Source organism: Acanthaster planci, linkage group LG09 (genome assembly GCF_054643075.1).
Source record: "Acanthaster planci isolate LZ-2023a linkage group LG09, COTS_SCS, whole genome shotgun sequence".
NCBI lineage: Eukaryota > Metazoa > Echinodermata > Asteroidea > Valvatida > Acanthasteridae > Acanthaster > Acanthaster planci.
Genome location: NC_141785.1, coordinates 8,061,984 through 8,082,187, shown reverse-complemented (window position 1 = coordinate 8,082,187; position 20,204 = coordinate 8,061,984). Strand labels below are relative to the sequence as shown.

Genomic DNA, 20,204 nt, shown 5'->3' with positions numbered 1-20,204 from the left:
CAAAATTAGCTACGAACAAAGTTTTGAAGAAATATTAGCCCTGTCTATTGTTCAAACAGTTTATTCAACACGATAAACAAGTAAAAGATAGAACTACATGTTACTCAAAGCAAATGTAAAAATGTGTGATATACATATGTTCACAGAGCTATACGGAGACACTGCTGTTCTGCCTTGGATGCGTCACGGTTTGGCTCATGAATATGGAAATATATTTATCAGCAGAAAAACCAACATGTTGAAGTTTCTCCCTGTTAATGCTTCAAAGGAGGTATTTAAGCAAAGAAAGTGTCATTTCATGTCTCCCTATATTATTTAAAGTAACAATTAAAATAAATAATACTTTTATTGAGAAATATTTGTGATTAGATTTAAAACCACGCCTTGCAAAAAACCTTGTTGATGCCCACAGTAAGTTCAATTAAAGTAATTCTAAATGACTTATGAGTTTGGCAATATGACGATTGCAACATTTAGCCAAACACAGGTTGGCATGACCACGCGTCAGCAACGTTACAAGAAGAAAGGGTAGCAGGTATTTATTCTGATGTAGCGCCCTCTTTGACATTTTCAGTCACCCTTTGATCTCAGCCTTGCCGCTGTTCCGAGACGTTTTATTTTTACACGTGAGTTAAGAGCCCGTGATTTCAGAACTTGTATTTAGTCAGTTTTTTTCCTAGAAAATGTCAAACGTCCGTCGACGAATGATGACGAATCACTCCAGAAATTATCGTGAACAATAACAGCATCTCAACGAGTCCCGATACGCGGTGTCTCCTTGCACTTTGAGAATGATGCCGTCGGCGGTAATTTCAGCAAAGGGGGGGGCATGACCTATGGCTGCTCCGTCAATGACATCATCGACAGAATTCAAGTTACTGGTGATCCTTTCACTTTGAAAAAAGACCTCCTAACAAATTCTCTGATGAGGGTTTAAAACGGGTTAATTTCAGTACAGTCTTCCAGGACTGGTTCAACAGTCTCCCCCCCTTCCCCCAACAAACAACAAACAAACACCCCGACACTTGAACAAAACCCCGAAACTCGCCAACTGCTTTCAGAAATTCACACGTGGTACTGCAGCTAAAAAGTTGGAATGGTTCCATTTCAGAAAAGTTCTTTTAAAAGCGTGCCTATGATTTCGGTGAAAATGATTTGTCAGTCATATCTATTTCAGCCTGAGTGTCTCCGAAATATGTATTCATAATAATAATATAGTGTGCTTCCTGTGTTTTGCGAATGATGCGCAAAGCCATGAGAAGATGAATTTCTCCCATGATGACTGCCACCTCACGTGCGCTATATACTGGCGGGACATCTGTCCGCCATCCATCGGCGTTGTCAGCATTCATTTCCGGGAGGGAAATTTCCGAGGTAAACAAAACACTCATCAACGAGGAAATGGGTAACAATTACTCGAAGGAGGGATCAGTTGCCAGGTTTGCTAAAGCAAATTGGAGATTTTAGTTTCTTTTTATCTCTCTTTTAAAATTTCTTTCGCGTTTTTTTTCTCTCTTTAATGTTTCATTCTTTGAACACCCCATGCTCACCGCGACGGCCTGCGCCGCCACTTTTTGCCGCCACTTGACTGGTGAACAGTGTATACGAAACGGAATCTGAGGAATTTAGAGAATTTAAAAGCAATTTGCAAACCCTTTTTGTCGCAGGTCGACAGTATTTATGAAAACAATTCGCTGAATATTGACAATTAATTAATTCGTTCTGTTTTGGGGTATCTGTTCCTGCGCAAATTGTGTATAAAGTGTGGAGTTCGGCTTGACAGGGTTCAGACGACGAGAGTTTAATTTCTTAGACGCAGTTCGTGCAACTTTATTCTCTTGTGCAATATACGAAGACAACTTGGCATCCGTTTGGTTTAAGTGTTTTGACAAGCATGTAATTTGTTCGAACATTTAAAAGTATCCTCGCTTTTGAAATTGGAGGACAACAGAGGGAGTTGTTTCGGTGGCGTCAATCAGGGAACAAAACCGCTCATTTTATAGGGATTTTCTGTTTGAATAACTGTAATACAAAATTTGCTCTTTGAGAACTTTTCCATGAAAGGGGTTATGGATAGATATTGATTTATTTATTACTTTACACATACCTTGATAAGGAGCAGCAAGTCTTCTTCTTTTTAATTAAGTATTATTTCAGCCTCCTGTTTGTCAATTACCCTTTAGACTTTCGTTGCATTTGATATACATTTTACCTTATATTTTGTATTTATTGTGTCCTTATTTATTGTGTCTTTATCATTAATTGTTTATTCATTCAATTTATTCAATTTCCAGTTCAAGTGAGTTCATTATCTTTATTCATTTCCGATAATTCTTTTTCTTTTATATTTAAATATTTATAAGTTCTAATTGGCTTCAAATACTTTTATATGGTAATATTTTTATTTATATTTTATTTACTTTGTACACAACTTGATGAGGAGTCTTGATGAGGTCTTTGGGAACAGCGATTGTTATCGCTTTTGCCTCTCCCAAGCCCATCTTCTATGTGATGAACAAGAAATGGCATAAATAAATAATGATAATAATAATATCTTCTCAAACAACAATGAATCAGCAAATGAAAGCAGAAAATATCACGATTAATAACAAAAATGTGTCTATGTACAGATCAATGCAACAAGGAGGTTTTCTCCCTGGAATGACATCTCAGTTTGCTTGTGAATATGGAAATTCACATTTGCATGAAAAGGCATCCAAATGCCTTTCCAAACATGAAAATAGAAGTTGAAAATAAGGTTACTTTGAACACAAACATGCATTAAATATGCCTTCACTGTAAAAACCAACGCCTACGCCTTTCGTTTATTGTAGACATTTAGCCGATTAAAATTAAACACCTTTACTTAAATAAACGTGTTTGGGTGTTCGGAATGTGTTACTTCCCTATAAACGCGTTTTTGTGTTTAGTTATTAACACGTAGGCCTACCGGTACAAACATGTCTTGTTTGTGTCTATTTCATTAACACATCAACACGTCTTTGTTTAAAAAATAAACGAATCAGCGTGTTTGAGTATTGGATTGTTAACACTACGACGCGTTCACAAAGTGTTACAAGGAAGGTGTGAAAACATTAACATTTGTTTTTACAGTGTTACGCGACCCCTTTAAACACCCGGATGTGCCTAATCGTTTGTGCAATCCTGTGATTCTACCTCCATGGTGTAATGCACCACTCCAAAGCATTCGTTACATGCAGGCCGACCATAAATTTACCTAATTTAGTGCTACTGGAGATCGACTGTCATTTCATGAGTGGAAATCATGTATCACCTTGAAACAAAAAGTCAGTGACTGACACCATTTTTCCTGGACACGTAAGTGACGTCATCAGAAAAATGTGACCTTGTAAACAAGTCTGATGTCAGCGGTCGTAAACATTTATCAGTCCAGAGCACACGCCAGGTACTCTGCGGAGGTGTCCTTAGTTTCCATAGCATAGCAACTGTCAACATTTTGTCGTACATGTATTCTCATAAGCTCTGGAAGGATTATTGCTGCAGGAAGTGAAATTACGAACAAGTCATCGACACGTGCGACGGGTGCAGCGCCGAAAGATTTCACTGCCAGACCCATGGGGCAAGGATTCCTTTTATGCAGTTGTTTATCTGCCTCCTCGGGGATCTATTTTTACTGGAAAATTAGTCATACCGCCCCTCTCTTGAAGTAGACATACGAAGATAGTTTTGTCAAGGAAAAAACTGTTACATTTTGCAAGATTCACTGGTGCAAATATACTACCAGAAGTCACAACTTAAATTTTACAAACTATTACGTTGCTGGACCGATATACCCCAATAAATCAAGCAATGTGGCATTGTTTGGGGGCTGCTGTTAACACAGCTATTGTCATTTTTCGGTAACTGTTGGGAATGCATAACGATGGTACTGAAAGGACACCAGGGAGTAACTTGTCGCAAGCTATTGTTCTCGAATTCCCCTTTTCCGCTCATGCATGTAATCCTGTTCTATATAAATTGATCACAAAACGTACGTCTGGTCTTCTTTCGGGGTAGAAAGAAGGGTTCTGTCTTGTGCCCCTAACACTCTCCCTCCGGCCTGAAGGAAATATGTTTTCCCGAAGAATCCCTGATTGTTATATTTAGCAAAGATTTCCCAAATCTCCGTAATAAGTGATACAAAACTCTGGGCGATCCAGAGATTCCTCCACATCCAGAGTAACGACTGGTCATAAAAGCAGTCACCGTCCGAAGAGATTTTCAGGCCCTTTCCCTTGAGTTACTACATTCCCAAAATAGAAACTGATGTCACAGAATGAGGAGACTTCCGGGGGGGGGGGGGAATAAATATAATTGTGGGCGTGTCCCAACTTTGACTTCTAATAACCTACCTACTAGTCCTATTCCCCACCTTCCTCCCCAAGGATCAAACCTTAATGCTTCCGTTCATGCTTGGACAACGTGTCACTATCAGACATAAAAAATCGTCGACACTGACCGTTTTGTCTCCAAGGAAATAATGTGACCATAAGTGGTCCCGTGGGTAAACTCACATGTGTTTCGTACAGCCTTCGGTACACCACTGTCTCGGAAGTACAGCAATCCTCTAGGCAAATACGACATACATGCACATGTGCAGTACATGCACATGCCTTCGCACACCGCTCGCAATGAGAAAGTCGGTCGTTTAACCGAGGTGAAACAATATACAGTATATCTGTCGTTGGAATGCCGAAATACGGGCACTGCTTTCCCTACGTGCGCGCGCCTCAAACCTCAGCAATTTGCCCGGAATGCCTGACCCCGGTTGCTATTTCTGTCGCGGACAGCCGGCCAACCAGCAGTCAGCCAAGACGAGCCTGACATCCGCCAATGGGAAGGTGGCATGTTTAAGTGCCGATAACATTTACATCTTGGTGTGAGACCACAAGACCATCAAAAAATCGGGAAACGCCCGCATGGCTATATGCTTTGAAAGACCAACAGACAACAGGCTGAAGCGACCAAAAAGGATTGTCCAGAATTTTGCACACAAAAAACGTGAATTTCAGAACGCCATCAACAAAAGCCTTAATGAATTATTCATGCTTTGGAATAGTCATAGGAAATACATGTAATATTTGGAGAGCATCAAGAAGGAACATTAATCTGTTATCTCTTCTAGTTGTAGAAATGAAAATTAAGAACTGAATTCTGATCCGTGCAAAACTATCATGTAGTCTCAATCGATGCCTCACAAGACAGTGATTTTGTTCTATTTTCATTTTAAAAACAATTAAGTTATTTTAATCACATCTTAATCAAACATCGAAGGTTGAAATGAATCAGACAGTCATATAAAACACTCTCGCAACAACTAGGCTCTTTTTCTTAAAAGCTTTGTGTTTTATTTGAAAAAAGTAACATTTGATTAATAATATTTGGAAAATGATATGATTGTCGCAGTATTACATATAAAAACTTAATGCGTATAGTTACAAACATCTTTGGCTGCCATGAGTAAAATAGCTGGCATGGTTAATACATCAAATTCGCCTTATTTACAGACATCGTAAATATTTACACAATCCCACAAAAATAGACTCACTTTAATGTTCCAGTGCCAATGAACCGAGGGTGCCAGTATGGATAACACCGCTGACCATGGTAACGCCCCCCCCCCCCGGTTATTTACAGTGGCCCCCTTTGATGGCGGTAAGCGATGTGATCGCCATTCAAGGGGACCATCGGGACTTGCACAGAGAAACCCCAGAGACGATGACTTTGGATGTTAGAATAATGGGCAGAGATTGGAAACCTCAAAACATCATCCACTAAGGTAATCATCATTGGTTGGTCTTCTATGCTCATTCGACAGTCCTCTTTGTTTCCGGGTTTCCGATTCCCGGACGTTGACTGGCGCCCCTACCAACAGTCTCATTTAACACCGAAGGGAACAGTCGAACAACAGGTTACTAGTCTAATAGTTTCACGTCGAAAACAAACACCGTGAATACATGCATATAACCGATACTCTCTTCCATTTCGTGCTCATGCCTAATATAGAACATAAACTATGAATACGTCCATTTCCCTTCTTCCAGACCATGCCGAGTGCAACAACGCACGGAGCAAAAGTGAATTCTGGCCTTCGGAGTTTGAAAATTCCAATAAATGCTTAGTGTATTTAAATCACATTTGGCCAAGACTAGAACAAGCTTGGCGAGGCCATGATATTTGGTAACCTGTTTCAGGTAACCAGAAATCTGTAAGACAATTTTAAGCGTCTTTTGAATGATGGATACGGGTTGAACTACTGTGGTTCAGTCATACAGGAGCAAGGATCTTTTTGATCATAATTGGAGCAGAGTCTGCGGCATGGTTGCATCGCTGGTTCTCAATAGCTTCCTAAACGTACAGAAGGTACCATTAACATACAAAAAAATGGCAGAGACCATGAAAAGCAGCAAGAAATGCAGCCGACGGGGACAACAATGTGAGTGACGATAGGACTTGTCAAGCAGAAATGTGTACAGTTGGTACTCGGTAATGGTTCCACGGAATGGAAGTGAAGGGAGCATTGAAAAAAACGTGAAGAGTAACCACTCAATGGTCTGGCCCAAAAAGTTGGCACTCGAACTTGCTCTTGTCCGTGCTTTTCTGCACTTAATACCTTAAAGTTTTCCCCTCAGGGTTGAGAGGCATTAACTAATAACTAACATTCGTTTACTGCATTAATGCATCGCGAACAACCATACAATACAAGATGGCAGTTATCTCAATAAGATGCTCGCTGCTTTTACGATGGAAGACTTTTAAAACAGGGAACGAGCCGAGTTACAGTGTGCAAGTGTATTTTTATATGTACATTATTTCTAACAACCGATCACAGGCTGTGTCAGTGGCGGCTTCTGCCTCTCTTTTTCCTTCCGTAGAGAGCGTGCAAGCCGGCCATGTCATTCCTGGACAGCCCAAACTCCGGGTCGTGGGGCCTCATGAACGGGTGCATGACGGACTCTGGGTGGGGCGAGTGGCTCAGCCCGAGGGTGTGACCCAGAAGATGAACCAACAGCTGGAACAGGTTAATTCCTGTGTACAGACCAAGAGAAAACATGGCAACCCGTGTAATTAACGTTTGGAATCCTGACACCCTTGTTAATTTAATGTTTTGAGTTCCTCGTAATGCACGCATTTTGCATTGCGGAAATCTTATCTTTCCTGCCCACGCGTACTCATCGATACGTGACGTCAGAGGCTGCCATCAGTCGGGCAGCATATCAATATTTCGGCCCCTTGCTCAGAAGACGGTCGACAAAATTAAGAAAAGGAAAACGCGGTCCCAAAAAGTTGTCTTCAGAACAATATGATGTAGCTTATAACGCCAGTAATAAAGCACTTAGGATTGCTGGTTGGTCATATTCGTCACTTGACGGGCGTTTGTTTTTGACAAAGCCTTATTTTAAACAGATAACCTTGGCTCTTATGTACTGGTACCTTCCGACCAATGCTTGAGCAACAAATGAAAAAAAATAATGCCTACCATCCGTCTCATCCCCGAGGGTGTATTTCTCTGACGCGTCCAGGTGAATATCCCCGGGCAGGAGGGGGTCTGTTGGCGGGAATGCGTGGGCCACCTCCCCCATGGGTTGCCAGAACGGCCGCCGGTCCCCGTGGTTCATGGTGGGCATAAACCTGACATTGATATCGGCGTGGCCCGACCGGACCTCGGTGAACGTCAGCGGGGACCTGCTGCTCCACAAGCGACAGGCTTGCTTCAGGACACGGCGGACAGCCTTCTTGGACAGTCCTTTCTGGGTCCAAAATATTCTGAAAGGAAATCCCCAGAAAGTTAGAAGATCAGAAGTTATTGTCCCACGTAGATAATCCTTTTTTCCAAGAACGCCACAGGAAGTAAATAGCCAGCAAGCAGTGGGGCTTCTGATAACTTTTTTCCTGATCTCTTGGCGAAATGATTCTACTTACGCCGCCAAAAGCTCAAAGCGATGCCAAGTCTCCAACAAAATGCACCTACTAGGTCAATTACATGATTCTTCCCTCCAAAGGGGTTATCACCGCCAACTCTCACCTGATCGTCAGCTCAGTCTTGTTCCACTTGTCCCCTTCCCGCCCATACCGGAACTCGTCCCGCATCGCCTCTCCTGCGAACTCCGGGTCCCGGCAGCCGCAGCGGGGCTGGGCCATCTTGTCCAGGGTGGCCGCGTTGATCACCCCGGTCTGGTTCAGGTAGTTGAAAAGCTGGAATTTACGGATGCCGGACCTTATCGCAGCCACGTCCAGGCCGGTGCCAGCCTTGGCTGGGTCCACATAAATGTAGTTGTACTTTTTCAGGTACTCCTGTATTAAAAGTGGATATAACACGTCAACGAACAAGTCAACCCTTCGTTCTCTTCTTGTTCGCTATTGCACAGCGACAATAGGGGCTTTGCGTGATAGCCATCTTGCTAGGCAGTTCCACATGGCAACCTCCATTGGGCGTACCCTGTGGAACCAAAGCACTGGCATATACAACATAGCAGCCATTCAAACTAAGGAGGCTAAGATGTGATAAGGGCGGAGTCGACTCGAAACACTTGTTTTATTTGCGTGGCCTTTATAATTAATGCTTGCTCTCCACATGTATTCATATGAGTTCGATATTCATACATGTACATGTCTTATTTTAACGATATTTTTCAGTTGTTTCTTTGTACATGTAATATTGCAGAAACTGTGGCTCGAAGTTGATCTCCAGGACAAGTGGTTTTAACGAAGGTTTCCGATTCTCAACCTATGTGAACAAAGCTTGAGTAAGACTACAGCCATAAATGTACATGTTCATGCATATGCCTATCACGCTGGAAAATTCGCGTTTTCAGATGCCATGAGCGTTAAGGCTCAGGCGAAAGCGAATGCAGCGCAAATTTGTCAGGGAAACGGCACACGTTACAGAAGAACGTGAATTGTTGGCGTTATGAACTTTCACGTGAAGTACATGTATGAACCGGGTTTTAGAATGGGGTAACTGAAGCTAGTGAGGTAGAAGTGCTATATTTGGCGACTGCTGGTTAGATCAACAGCCCGGGGAACTGTGTTTCCTCAGCATTTAGGATGCTTGGACTCATGGCTTCCGCAAAAAAAGAAGCTTTGTAAACGATATTTCAATTCCGAGTCACCGTGGTAGAAATTCGCGGCGACGTGGAGGCCTTTTCGCTTGAATCACGGACCGTGTGGGTCCGTCGTAAAAATCGCCATGATTCGCGTCCTTGTGCGCATGGTTGACCATGACGTCACCACCTCGCATCAGCTTCTGATCCGTGTCGTTAACCTTACTGCATGTACTGCTACGGGTTGTTTTAGATTGAATTGGGACGTTTATACATTAAAGAATCCCTTGAAAATCGGACTGTGTTTTGCCCGATATGCATACGAACTACCAATATCCTGGCTACGGTATGAAACAATGTGAGAGCTTATAGGATAGCTCTTTTGATACAAACCTTCAAAATGCTCCTGTTTCGGTTAACCTTATTTTCAACTTTTGTTCACCTATTTGAAAGGGTATTTTACTACCTTTTTGGTCCTTATGCAAATGATGTCCCAATATTCATGAGCAAATGTGTGATGTCATCCCAGGAAGAATACCTTTAAATGTTACGTTGGTTTGTACACAAAACAGTTCTACGTTTTTGCAGATTTTGCTGGAATGACTTTTCTCTTCTTTGATGATTTATTGTTGTTTATGTGCATAGCAATAAGTGAGCACTAATCCCTTTCTCAGAAATGTTTTCAGTAAGTAAATTCCCGGTTCACGACCCTAGTAGAAAAATGTATCCAATGAACTATGCCTTCCCAAGATGACATCATAGTAACAGCGCCCTCGATTATCCAGGAAAGCATGGTTAATTTTCAAGTGTTAAAAAAAGTGCACTTTTGAATGCATTTAACCAAATGGGAGTGTAAAAGAGTTTCCAGACATTGAAACAAGTACAAAGACGTTCAAAAATTGTGTCTAAGGAAAGTTTATTGATGCTACACTTTATGGAAGCAAATGTACATGTACGGCTAACGGTCGCAGCCACTTGCCGTGGACACGGATGCTACGGGCCCATGTATGTATTGGTCACAGCCAAGTGTAACCTTGTCTTCGTCTTCAAGAAGAACGGAAAAATAACCGTAGCATGCCAGGCATGTCTGTCAACTTCGCGTTTTGTTATTTTGGCGCACCTGCCAAAATAATTAAGTCTTGATTCCACTCGCATAGCCTTTGACCTTTTCCCTATTTACCCAAGACACTCAGTAAAATCATAGAGAAAGGACACAGAAAAAATGGCACGTCCTATGACTGTTGGCATTTTATCCCATTTGACGGAATAGACACCAATGACGACCTTATGAGAGTGTGTCCTTCCATATTTCTTGAATACGTGTACCTTTTTTGTTTGTTGACTGTGTAGAATCTCGAAGTGTTGTCATGGTGGTCAAAAATCATCTTGAGAAATATTTTTAGCACAACTCCAAACCCGTTGTTTTTCTCTGGATACACCATTCACCTTCGCTTACTATACAAGGTTTTTTTTTTCAAGTGGCTCCCTACGGTCTCGACAGACACGAAATCTCGACCTGAGGACGAGGACCTGCAAAAGTACGAAGGTCGCGTTAAGAACCCTAGCGCGACCTGAAACATGTGCACATGTGATCAATGGAGAACAAAAGGTCAAGGTTTAAGCAGATTTGCAGGTTGTGACTTTCAGAAGGCTCTGATCGGAATGCGGGCCTCGATACTGCGTCAGGAATCCTATATCCTGCGTGATGGAAAGGGCACTTGCAACAAACCTCTGTTTTCTACATTGTTAGTCAAATCGATTTATCAAGCATATTCTTTGTGAGAAACTTTGTCAAACAACTACATTGTTTTGATTCATATCCAACCGTTGCAAACGGCATAGGCATACATATACATGTATCAGGATGCAAACAGAATCCAACTTCAATTTTGACAGAATAATCTATATCGATCCAATTTCCCAAAGGGCATAGGTTTAGGATCCATTTCCCGGGGAGACTCCGGAATTGCCAGACGGAAATTCAAGTCACTACTCGACCTAACGAACGACATGGTGTACTGCACGTTGTCCGATTCATCCTCCAAACTTTACGGTGAACAACAGCAAAGAGAAACGACCGGCTCAATCTATCCATGCATGTCAATCACAGAAAAAAACTTCTAGAGCCGTGCCAAATTAGCAAACAAAAGCTCGTTCAGCTGTTCTTCATAAGTAAAGCCCGGCTTTGAAGGCGAATGACGTCGTACTTGTGCGTCCTCTTCCAACTTTCTTTATCACAATCGATGACTTCTGTCTTCTAAAGCATACCCACTTTCGAAAACTGTACATACCCCCAGGTCCCGCCTCATAATGTTAAATCACGGTTGTGAATGGGCTTCGTCTCTCCATGAATGGGGAAAGCCAGTAATTGGTAGAAGACCTCCCACGGTCTCAATTTTGGGTCTAATTATCGTCAGGTTGCCGCCAGCATTGCAAGTCATGAGCCGTGAATATAAAACGTACTTCAGGGAACAAATCACTATACACGACGCGTACATACATGCACTTTACGTGTCATCCGCAACACAACCACAGTTTTCAAGGAGGGTTGGGGGCAGAGGCGTTCCGGTTCAGACAGAGACACTTAACGTCAACAAAAACTCTTTTGACGTGATAATGATGTTGTGCAAGTGTTTTTTCCTGATAAGGTTCTGCTGCTAATGTGCATGAATCCAAAGAGCTTCCAGTAAAGTATGCAATGCACCAAACGTGGTGGCCTCTTTTGAACTCGAAGGCCGCCCTTCACGTCTTCAAAGACATTGATTTTTAGTTCAAAAGACATGGATGTTTTAAATGCTTCCCTAACTCATGAAAGTTTTTGTTTGCTTGTTTATACATTCTTTGAACGCGTGCGCAGAATTCAGTTTGAATTATTATTATTTTATTAATTTTATTATCAATTATTAATTTTACAGTAATCCGCATTCCGACTTCGACTTTATCATTGACAGAGAATGATACAAACGTCCGGAATCGGCACGATAAACCCTTACTCTCAAAACTGTCGTCATGCAATGTCATGAGTCATATTTCCTGAAGAATTTGGAATTAAGTTAAGGATCCAACTTCCATTTGAATCCGCCACAAGCTTAGCCTACGTATACACGTGCCGCGAATCGACCGAGGCGGAAGTGTGATTTTTTTTATGGGCACAATGCTCCTGAAGGTGTGCTTTGGTGGCCACCGTATATCACGGCAATGGCCCGCCTCACCCGCCCGGAGAATGTTTTTGCAAGCGGGGTCAGAGCCAGGTCAAGTCTTTGGGGAGGTACTCTGATTAGTGACGCATAGCCGAGAAGTTTGAGAGGTGCTACCGGAATGTCTTTCGCTTCTCTTCTTCTCCGTGGATATTTTCTTTTTCCCTTGTTTGGAGTTGCCGGAAAGAACGTAGGATCACACTCGGATCCATGCTTGGATTAGTTTCAATTATAGCCGTGTACATTGCACCGCGACGGAAAACCCTATGTGTCTCGATTACATGCATGTTTATAAACCTCCATGGGTACGCCAAGTGGGAGTTTTCCCATTTTACCTTATACAGAAAAAACCGAGAGTGCAACTTTGACGTGTGGTTGAAAAATGTTGGGTCATGACTTTTTTGCCGGAGACCTGGTTTTAAATTTCTGCGATGGTCTGTTACTTTTTGGGCACAATTTGCAAAACAAACCGGGCAGTCTGTACTTGGACCTTGTTCTGGCCATTGACCAAGACCTTGCTTTGATCAACGAGATTAGGGATCGTTGAGCGACGGTCGCTTTCCCTGTGTGTGTGGTCACTGCTCAAGTAGGGCTTTGTGAACTGATTCAGTCAGTATTTAAGCCTGGAAATGTAAAGATAATCATCTCTGGGTTCATTGTTCAAGAATTCTAGCAGGAGAGACACGGTCAAGTCATTCATTCTGAAAACGTGTACTGTAATTGACCACTTGACGGGAATGCCGAACTGTATCAGCGAGAAAATCCTTTATACCTTTATCGTTACTTTACAGAATAGTTGATCGGCGTACAAATGACGTTTCCTTTGTTTGCAGAATATTAAAACAATGACATGAATGATACGAAGATCCCTTGAATGAGCAGACTGAGAGATCCTTACAACTTCTGACCCACAAGCCATCCAGTTTACTTTTGTTGTGTAGTTTGCATCACTTTAATTGACCCATATGACTGTATAGCTTGTAGCCTCTTTATACCGTGCTTGTACTAATTCGGCAAAGAGCCCTTCACGATTTGCAACAGTGACGTGCTGTGTGCTGCGTCCCTGCCGAATTTCTCCTTGAACCGAGGCGGCAGCGGCAACATGACGCGGCAAAGTTCCCTGTACCTCCGTTTGTCGGTGCGGCTCACCAGGCATGCCGGGGACACGAACAGCGCTGATTCACAGAGCCCGCGGAATGTAGGTCGTAGACTCGTAAGGGAAAGTGCTTTCTCATTTAGCGCTTGTGAAAGCTGCCCACATACTTCAAGGGCAACTTTGATCTTTGCTCTATCGTGGTTTCATTCCCAACATTCGAAATTCGCAACATGCTTTCGTCTGCTGAAATAACAGCTCATGGCAAATGAGTTATGTGTGTTGCGGCAAGCAACACACATAACTCTTCTTCTCAATATAAGACTAATCATAGAGCAAGGAACGGAATAAATAATAGAGACAACTCACCGCGCCCTCCGACAGTCCCGGTTCTATGGCCAGACTCCGCGCCCGTCCTGCAACCATGACCAATAAGAACGCCGACCAAAGAATGTCCATCTTCACTCTCACGAATTGCCAAGGAAACAGTCAAAAGACTATCGAAACTTCCGTCCTCAGATTGTTCAAATCGACAATATCTTCGGGAAAAGTTACCAAAGCGTGGTATTCGTTGTGGAGTTGTCCTCTATGCTGTGATGTGTGTGTGATCCTCGATGACTGTGCGCTGATTGCAGTGTTTCGGCTTCGCTGAATTGTACGCAGTCAGTTGTCAACTGCGTCCTGATTCGTCCGCAGTTCGTTAGCCACTGGCAACTTTCAAGACCTCGCAAAGTTCTGTGGTCTAGTTCATCACTTACGAAAGATGTCGAAAAGGTCCACGCGGGTGCAGCACCTGTGATAGTCTTTTTACAAAACGTCAGTGCTTGATGGCGGACACCGCGCATAGTGCGCCCCCTAACGACTCATAATTAGACTGTGCGCCAGTAAAACTAGTTGTGCGAGGGCACTCTTCCACAGAAATAAAATAACCATCCATCACTGACGTCTTGGGCCAAGACTACACCTACGAAGGAGTCCCTCCAAAGCGTGAAATCGGTGGTGCAATCGGCCTTTCTCTCGTGTCACCCGTGGGGTCGAATCTCTGGGGTGGGCTGCGTTGGCATTTCCACGAAACCGCAAAAACAAAAAACTTACAAAATTCATTAAAGTAGGAGGAGTCAACCTCGGTACGCTGTCCCTTCGCTGGTATTCCGCTTCGGGATTCGCTGCCGTTTAACAGCAGCGATACAGTGATTCGTTAAACTGCCAAATCGAGTTTTGTGGCACATATTTTCCGCAGGTGTTCGGAACTTGGGAGAAGTCCAAATATTAAATACTGCGGTTCGGGCTTTTCAGATCAGATCATCCATCCGGAAGAAAAGATCTTATTTCTCATCACTAGGAAAAAGGCAAATGCTTAAAAAAGAGGAAAATCCTCCTCCATAAATTTTCTTGCTATCAGTTTTCAACTTATCTTAATTATTATTTGATAATTCTATTTAGAATATTGATGAATTAGCAACTGAACATTGATCGATTGTAGAGACTGAGCACGTAATCTTTAGCATCTAAATATTTTCAAGCACTGTTTACCCAAACCTATGCATGGGTGAGTTCGCATCAATAATACACTATGTCTCCTGCCAATCTTCATCTTTCTTTGAACTGTAAGGCAGTCTCTTTTTGTAAATCCGCCTTTAAAAGGCTCCAGTGACAAACGCCTATTTGGCTCATGAAGGAATTTATTAGAGCCTATAAACACACGGTTCATTAATTTTTTTTTCTTCAACGAATACTTTCTTCCTTTTTGTCGAAGATTTACAACTTCTGCTGTTATGCATTTAGCAGGAAATTCCGTTTCGTAGGTTTCCCAGTAGTGTCCGTAACTTCAGGCAGAGCTACGTTTTGGGAGACTACTTGGGCCTTAGTTACGCGATAATTGGGGGGAAAATCCCGGACTCCGCCAGGTATGCCAGTTTATTAAAGATAATGAGAAGACCATGGATCTGGAGGGTGCGGTGTCCCAATTCAAGGAAAATTCTCCGCCAGGCTGAGGCGCTTAAAAATTACCCCTACAGATTCTTTCGATAAGAGGGGTCTGTGTGGGCCGAGAAATTGTGGGATTGTGTAAGTATGGCCCAGGATCATCTCTGTTGGTGCAGGGGCACCCATCTGGGGGCAAAGCAGACAAAAATGTGATTGAAAATTTATCAGAGTTGCCTGCAAAAGGGGAGGAATGTTATTAATTTGAAAAATGGCTGCTGAGAAAACTTGGGCACATTCACTTTTTGGGGGGAGGGGTGAGTTTGTTTTGGGCGGATAATTAACAAATTAATTTGGTAACCTACTAAAACTTGAAAATCTGAAGAAATCCGAAGGACCGAAAAACACTTTTTTTTTGAGGCCTCAGAGACTTCACTGTTGCCTGCCACGGGGTTCCAAACTTTGTTGATTTTACACTGTTTTCAACGGAGCTTGAATTAGTTCAGTGCACCCTGGGGTGCAGAGGCCAGTGGCCATTAAACCCGTGACCATGACGTCACGATGGTCCAAAAACTAAAACACAACAGTGTTCTCACCTTACTGCTTGCTCTGTAAAAGGGTGCAGCCATCGAGTCGCATCATGATTGGCTGACGCGTTGCAAACTCAAGGAGGCGCACTCTTTTGAATCGCCCGTATTCAGTTGGACTGGCCTGCAACTAAAAGAGAGCTGCGCCTTAATTGAAGACCAAACGTGTTTGTCATGGAGCCAAGCGAAAACAAATAATTTAATCAGTGCAGGCCCCCGGCAAATTGAGAACCAACGTCATGGTACTATCATTACTAATTATTGGAGCCTCTAATGGACCCTGAAACTCAAGCCCGAGTCCGAGAAAAAAAAACACTTTACTGTCAGTATACGTGCGCATGGGTAACTAACAATGTTACAAGAACAGAGCCTGAAATTATGCTCAAAGGCTAAGTTTGCAAGGTTTCGCGGTTTCTCCTGGCACTGGGAAAATCACGACATATCGATTGAGTTTCATTAAGGAAATCGGTTCTAATAATGCTTGCATGACAGAGTGGTGTGTATGCAAGGAAGCTCGGTATTCATGTCCACGAATACAAGAGAAGGTCAAGCTATAACCTTCCCAGGAATCGATTCAACCCTGCCCCTTGCAATTTTTACTCTATCTTGTTATGTGCGTCTAATTTTAATTAGGCCCAGTATGAAACCTCGCATAATCGGATCCTTGGGAGCGTAGATAATCCCACAAACGCCGCCAGCCGACGACAAATATTGACCTGCAGCTTTGATTAGTTACCCCAGGGTCGGGCCTGACGAGTTGCAGACGACGAACGAGAGACGGACAGGACCGTGTTGATTTGGCCATGATTTAACGAGGTTATTTTGTAAACTTACACGCAGTGTTCCAGCTGTCGGGCCTATATACCCCCTCTCCATAGATGACCCTCTTTGTACCCATCAAGGGTGCCAGTGGTGACATCATTATAATCATAGAGCTTTCGTTTCCCGGAGAACCGAGCCCGTGCTAGTCTTGGCCTAAGACTGGATTTGTATTGCTTTGGCCCCTTACACGAACGAACATTGTCCCGTGCGAGGACATGCGCCGAACAGCGAGGTCAGATAGCAGTAGAGGGCGCCTGAAACTGCAGTCAAGGGTGCAGGATTTATGTCTGTGCGTGCAGGGCATTATTGAAATAAATAGGCTGAAAACTGCTTGCGCCAGCCAAATCCCAATAGTTTACTATAATGACCTGCACCCTTAATTCGTCTCTTATGGAATGTCGCTCTCTACTTTTACTATTATTCGGCTTTGCTATTACACGTACATGTCGGCGGGGCGTCTTGTGCCAACTCGATACTACTAGTCCTGTGCTCGAGCGCTGATGCTGCGTTCATTATCGTCCTTTGGACTCTGTCAATGCAATGTTGTTTCTCAGGTCTGTAAATCAGTCTATAGGCTTAGTTCGGGCGGCTTGTTCTTGAATGTTGACGAACAGCTCGATTTGTTTCGTGGGTTGACCGCTCAAACTCTGGGAACGTACAATCGGTTATGGGGGTTGTTAGTGGCAAGCAAAATGCAACACGGCGACGTCCCTATAGACCTTTTTCGACAATTAATGTTTGGATGACTGGGCTGAATTCTTGAATTCTTTTCTATTTAAAAAGAAGCATTCATTTCTGTGTTATTAATGGTAATTTTGCAAAACTCAAACATTCGCTCTTATAAGAGTGGAAAAGCACTCATGTCGCTGTCAAAATAAAATACATTGCACAGTGGCCTTTCACTCTACTCGGAGCGAATAAGCAACATGCCAGGGGGCTCTCTTGTTGGCCACATTCGCATTTTTCTCCTTGAGATCAAACATGTGATTGTAGTGGTATGTTGCACTAAAATCACATACTTAGGTCTACATTTCTTCCCAAACTCCGCATTAATTTTATACCCATAGAAATCGGCGTTTCAACGGTCCCGTGTCACCCTAAGGTCCACTTGTTAGTATTTGAAATGATTGTTGAAGTTCGTTCATTTTTTCGTTCGTTGTTGGGGAGAGTAGACATTGAGTTGGTGGTTCGAAAAGCAAGTTGATATATGGTGCAGTACGGGTTTTGATATCCGTTGGAATGGTTACGATTTGTGAATAATAAGTTGTATGCTATCTAGTATGTTGTATGCTATACTACGGCTATCTAAGCAATCTCATTATCATGCCCCTAAAAGTACGGTGAAGTGGTTGCACTTCTTAAAAACTGGTCTAACGCAGTAGAAGAATAGAAGGGGAATAAAACTACCCCAATATCCCCGAAAGTTAAAACTCACAGTGGTTAAAAAGGCAAACCGAGGAAGAACTAAAAAGTACATAAATTGAGTAAATCGTGATCTTCATTTTTCTGTGAGTGAAAATTAGCACATCCTGCCTGGCCTCCTAGTGCATGAAGTTCAAGAGGACGCTAGTTCCGCCTACTTTCACCACAACACCACAGACATATAAACACAGGTTTGTATTATGTCTGTGACTTTCACAGACGTGTTTTAATCTATCTGCTCCGAGCGGAACAAAAGAGGGCGTGTTTTTTTGGTACTCACCGCAAAGGTGCGCCATGAGGCGCGCAAGTACATGCGCGTTTGACGCAGATCGCGGTGAGTACGCGTAACTAATAGAGTACCGAAGTGAATACATCACGCGCACAATTAGTGTGTAAAAGGCATTAGCGCGAGAACCACCGCGTGAACCAACACGCGCGCATACTCCATTCGTTTGCACTGCACTTTCTGGTTCACAGTGACGTCACACTTCCGGTACTCTATATATTCTGGCATGTATCCGTTTCGTAAGTGACTTCGTCACAAAGACAGACGCACCATGATTTGCAGGCTCTCACTGGACGATCGCTGAAGTTGTGCGTTAACTTCCAGTTCCATGGTTCCACGTAAACGGCAATCAATGCATGTAACTCTATGTGCAGTGCGCGTGTACAGTGAGCACGGTTTAAAGTGAAGTGACGTCACACTTACGAACCAGATGGTCTTTGCGTGCACGCAGCTGAAAGCGTGCAAGAACCCGCTTGTAACCACCTGTCTTTCTTTTGGCAATTGGGGGTGCACTTCAGCTCGGGGCGGATAGACTACCGAAGTGTGATGTCATTTTGAACCAGGAAATCTAGTGCAAATGTTGGTTCACGCGCTGGTTCTCGCGCTAATGCCTTTTACACGCATAATTGTGCGCGTGACATATTCACTTCGGCCTATCAGGTTCGGTTTAAACCACGCTCACTACACATGGACTGCACATAGAGTTAAATGGGCCGTTTTCCAATACTCGACTTTGGCTCCGATTCAGGCTTCAATTGTTGTTTTACTTCCTGACTGAGGTTGTAAGCGCAATAGTAGGCCTGATAGTGCCACAAAACATCCAGGAAGGTGCAAAAGAGCCAAACATTACAGTACTTCTATTTAAGTTAAACGCTTCAGGCCCTCAATCGGGGATTGGTTTCCTAAACAAAGCTTGAGACGGAGAAGAAGTTGAGTCTTGGAAAACGGCCATGGTTAACGGTTAACGAGCACCACCAGCGACTGTCCAATGAGAGCCTGCAAATCGTGCCGCGTTTGCCTTTGTGACGAAGTCACTTACGAACCGGATAGTGCGCCTCCAAGAGTTTGCAACGCGTTGGCCAATCACAACGTGCGATATCTGTCGAGCCTTTCCAAATGCGCATTGGGTCGACAGATTTCGAGCATTGTGATTGGCCAACGCGTTGCAAAGTCTTGGCCATTGGAAGCGCGCTTTTGTGAAACGCCCGTATTCAAGTTTGCCTCTTTACTTCAGGGGTTAGCGTCGCAGTTCTTTCCTCGCTTTGCACCAATAAGGCCTGGGTTCGAGTTCCGCCGTGGCCCTGGCTTCAAGTGCATTTGGTTTCCAGTCCATACTCGCTCTCGCAGGTTTTCTCTGGGCACTCCGGCTTCCTCCAGCCTCTAAAACTGGACCTTCTTCCTAACTCCGTAATGTGATGCTGGTTAATAAGGTGTATGAATAAACGTACAGGTATTGGCGCAAATAGCCCCTGTTGCTGACAGCGCCATTAAAACCGAACGACAACAACATTTACTTCAGGGTCCAGTCCACTAATTCAAGCCCCATTGAAAACCGTTCAGGGCCCAATAGCATGCACGCCAAGATCCCTGAGATTTCTGAAACACAAATGAAATTCTTGTCTGGTCACTTATCTTTCAATTTCTTTTCAATTTTTTTGTGGGTTAACCAATTACATTTTTAATTATTCCCACAAAACAAAATCACCCCCCAAAAAGTGATTTTTCCGAAGTCTGATTGCAGCCATTTTTCAAGTGGCAACTCTCAACTTTCTCGGGCACTTAGGACCATTTTTCAACCGTAGTTTTCAG

At 43.2% G+C, this 20,204-nt stretch overlaps 1 protein-coding gene across 1 annotated transcript; it reads right to left on the bottom strand.

Moving 5' to 3' along the window:
* Positions 1-5,346: 5,346 nt before the first annotated feature.
* Positions 5,347-14,261, bottom strand: LOC110986300 (matrilysin-like). Its single transcript, XM_022248065.2, has 4 exons — positions 13,725-14,261; positions 8,048-8,316; positions 7,502-7,788; positions 5,347-7,050 (listed from the first exon to the last, which is right to left on the bottom strand). Exons 1-4 carry the CDS (start codon positions 13,812-13,814, stop codon positions 6,860-6,862), a joined length of 837 nt encoding a protein of 278 aa, XP_022103757.2. The 5' UTR covers positions 13,815-14,261; the 3' UTR covers positions 5,347-6,859.
* Between the last annotated feature and the right edge of the window lie 5,943 nt (positions 14,262-20,204).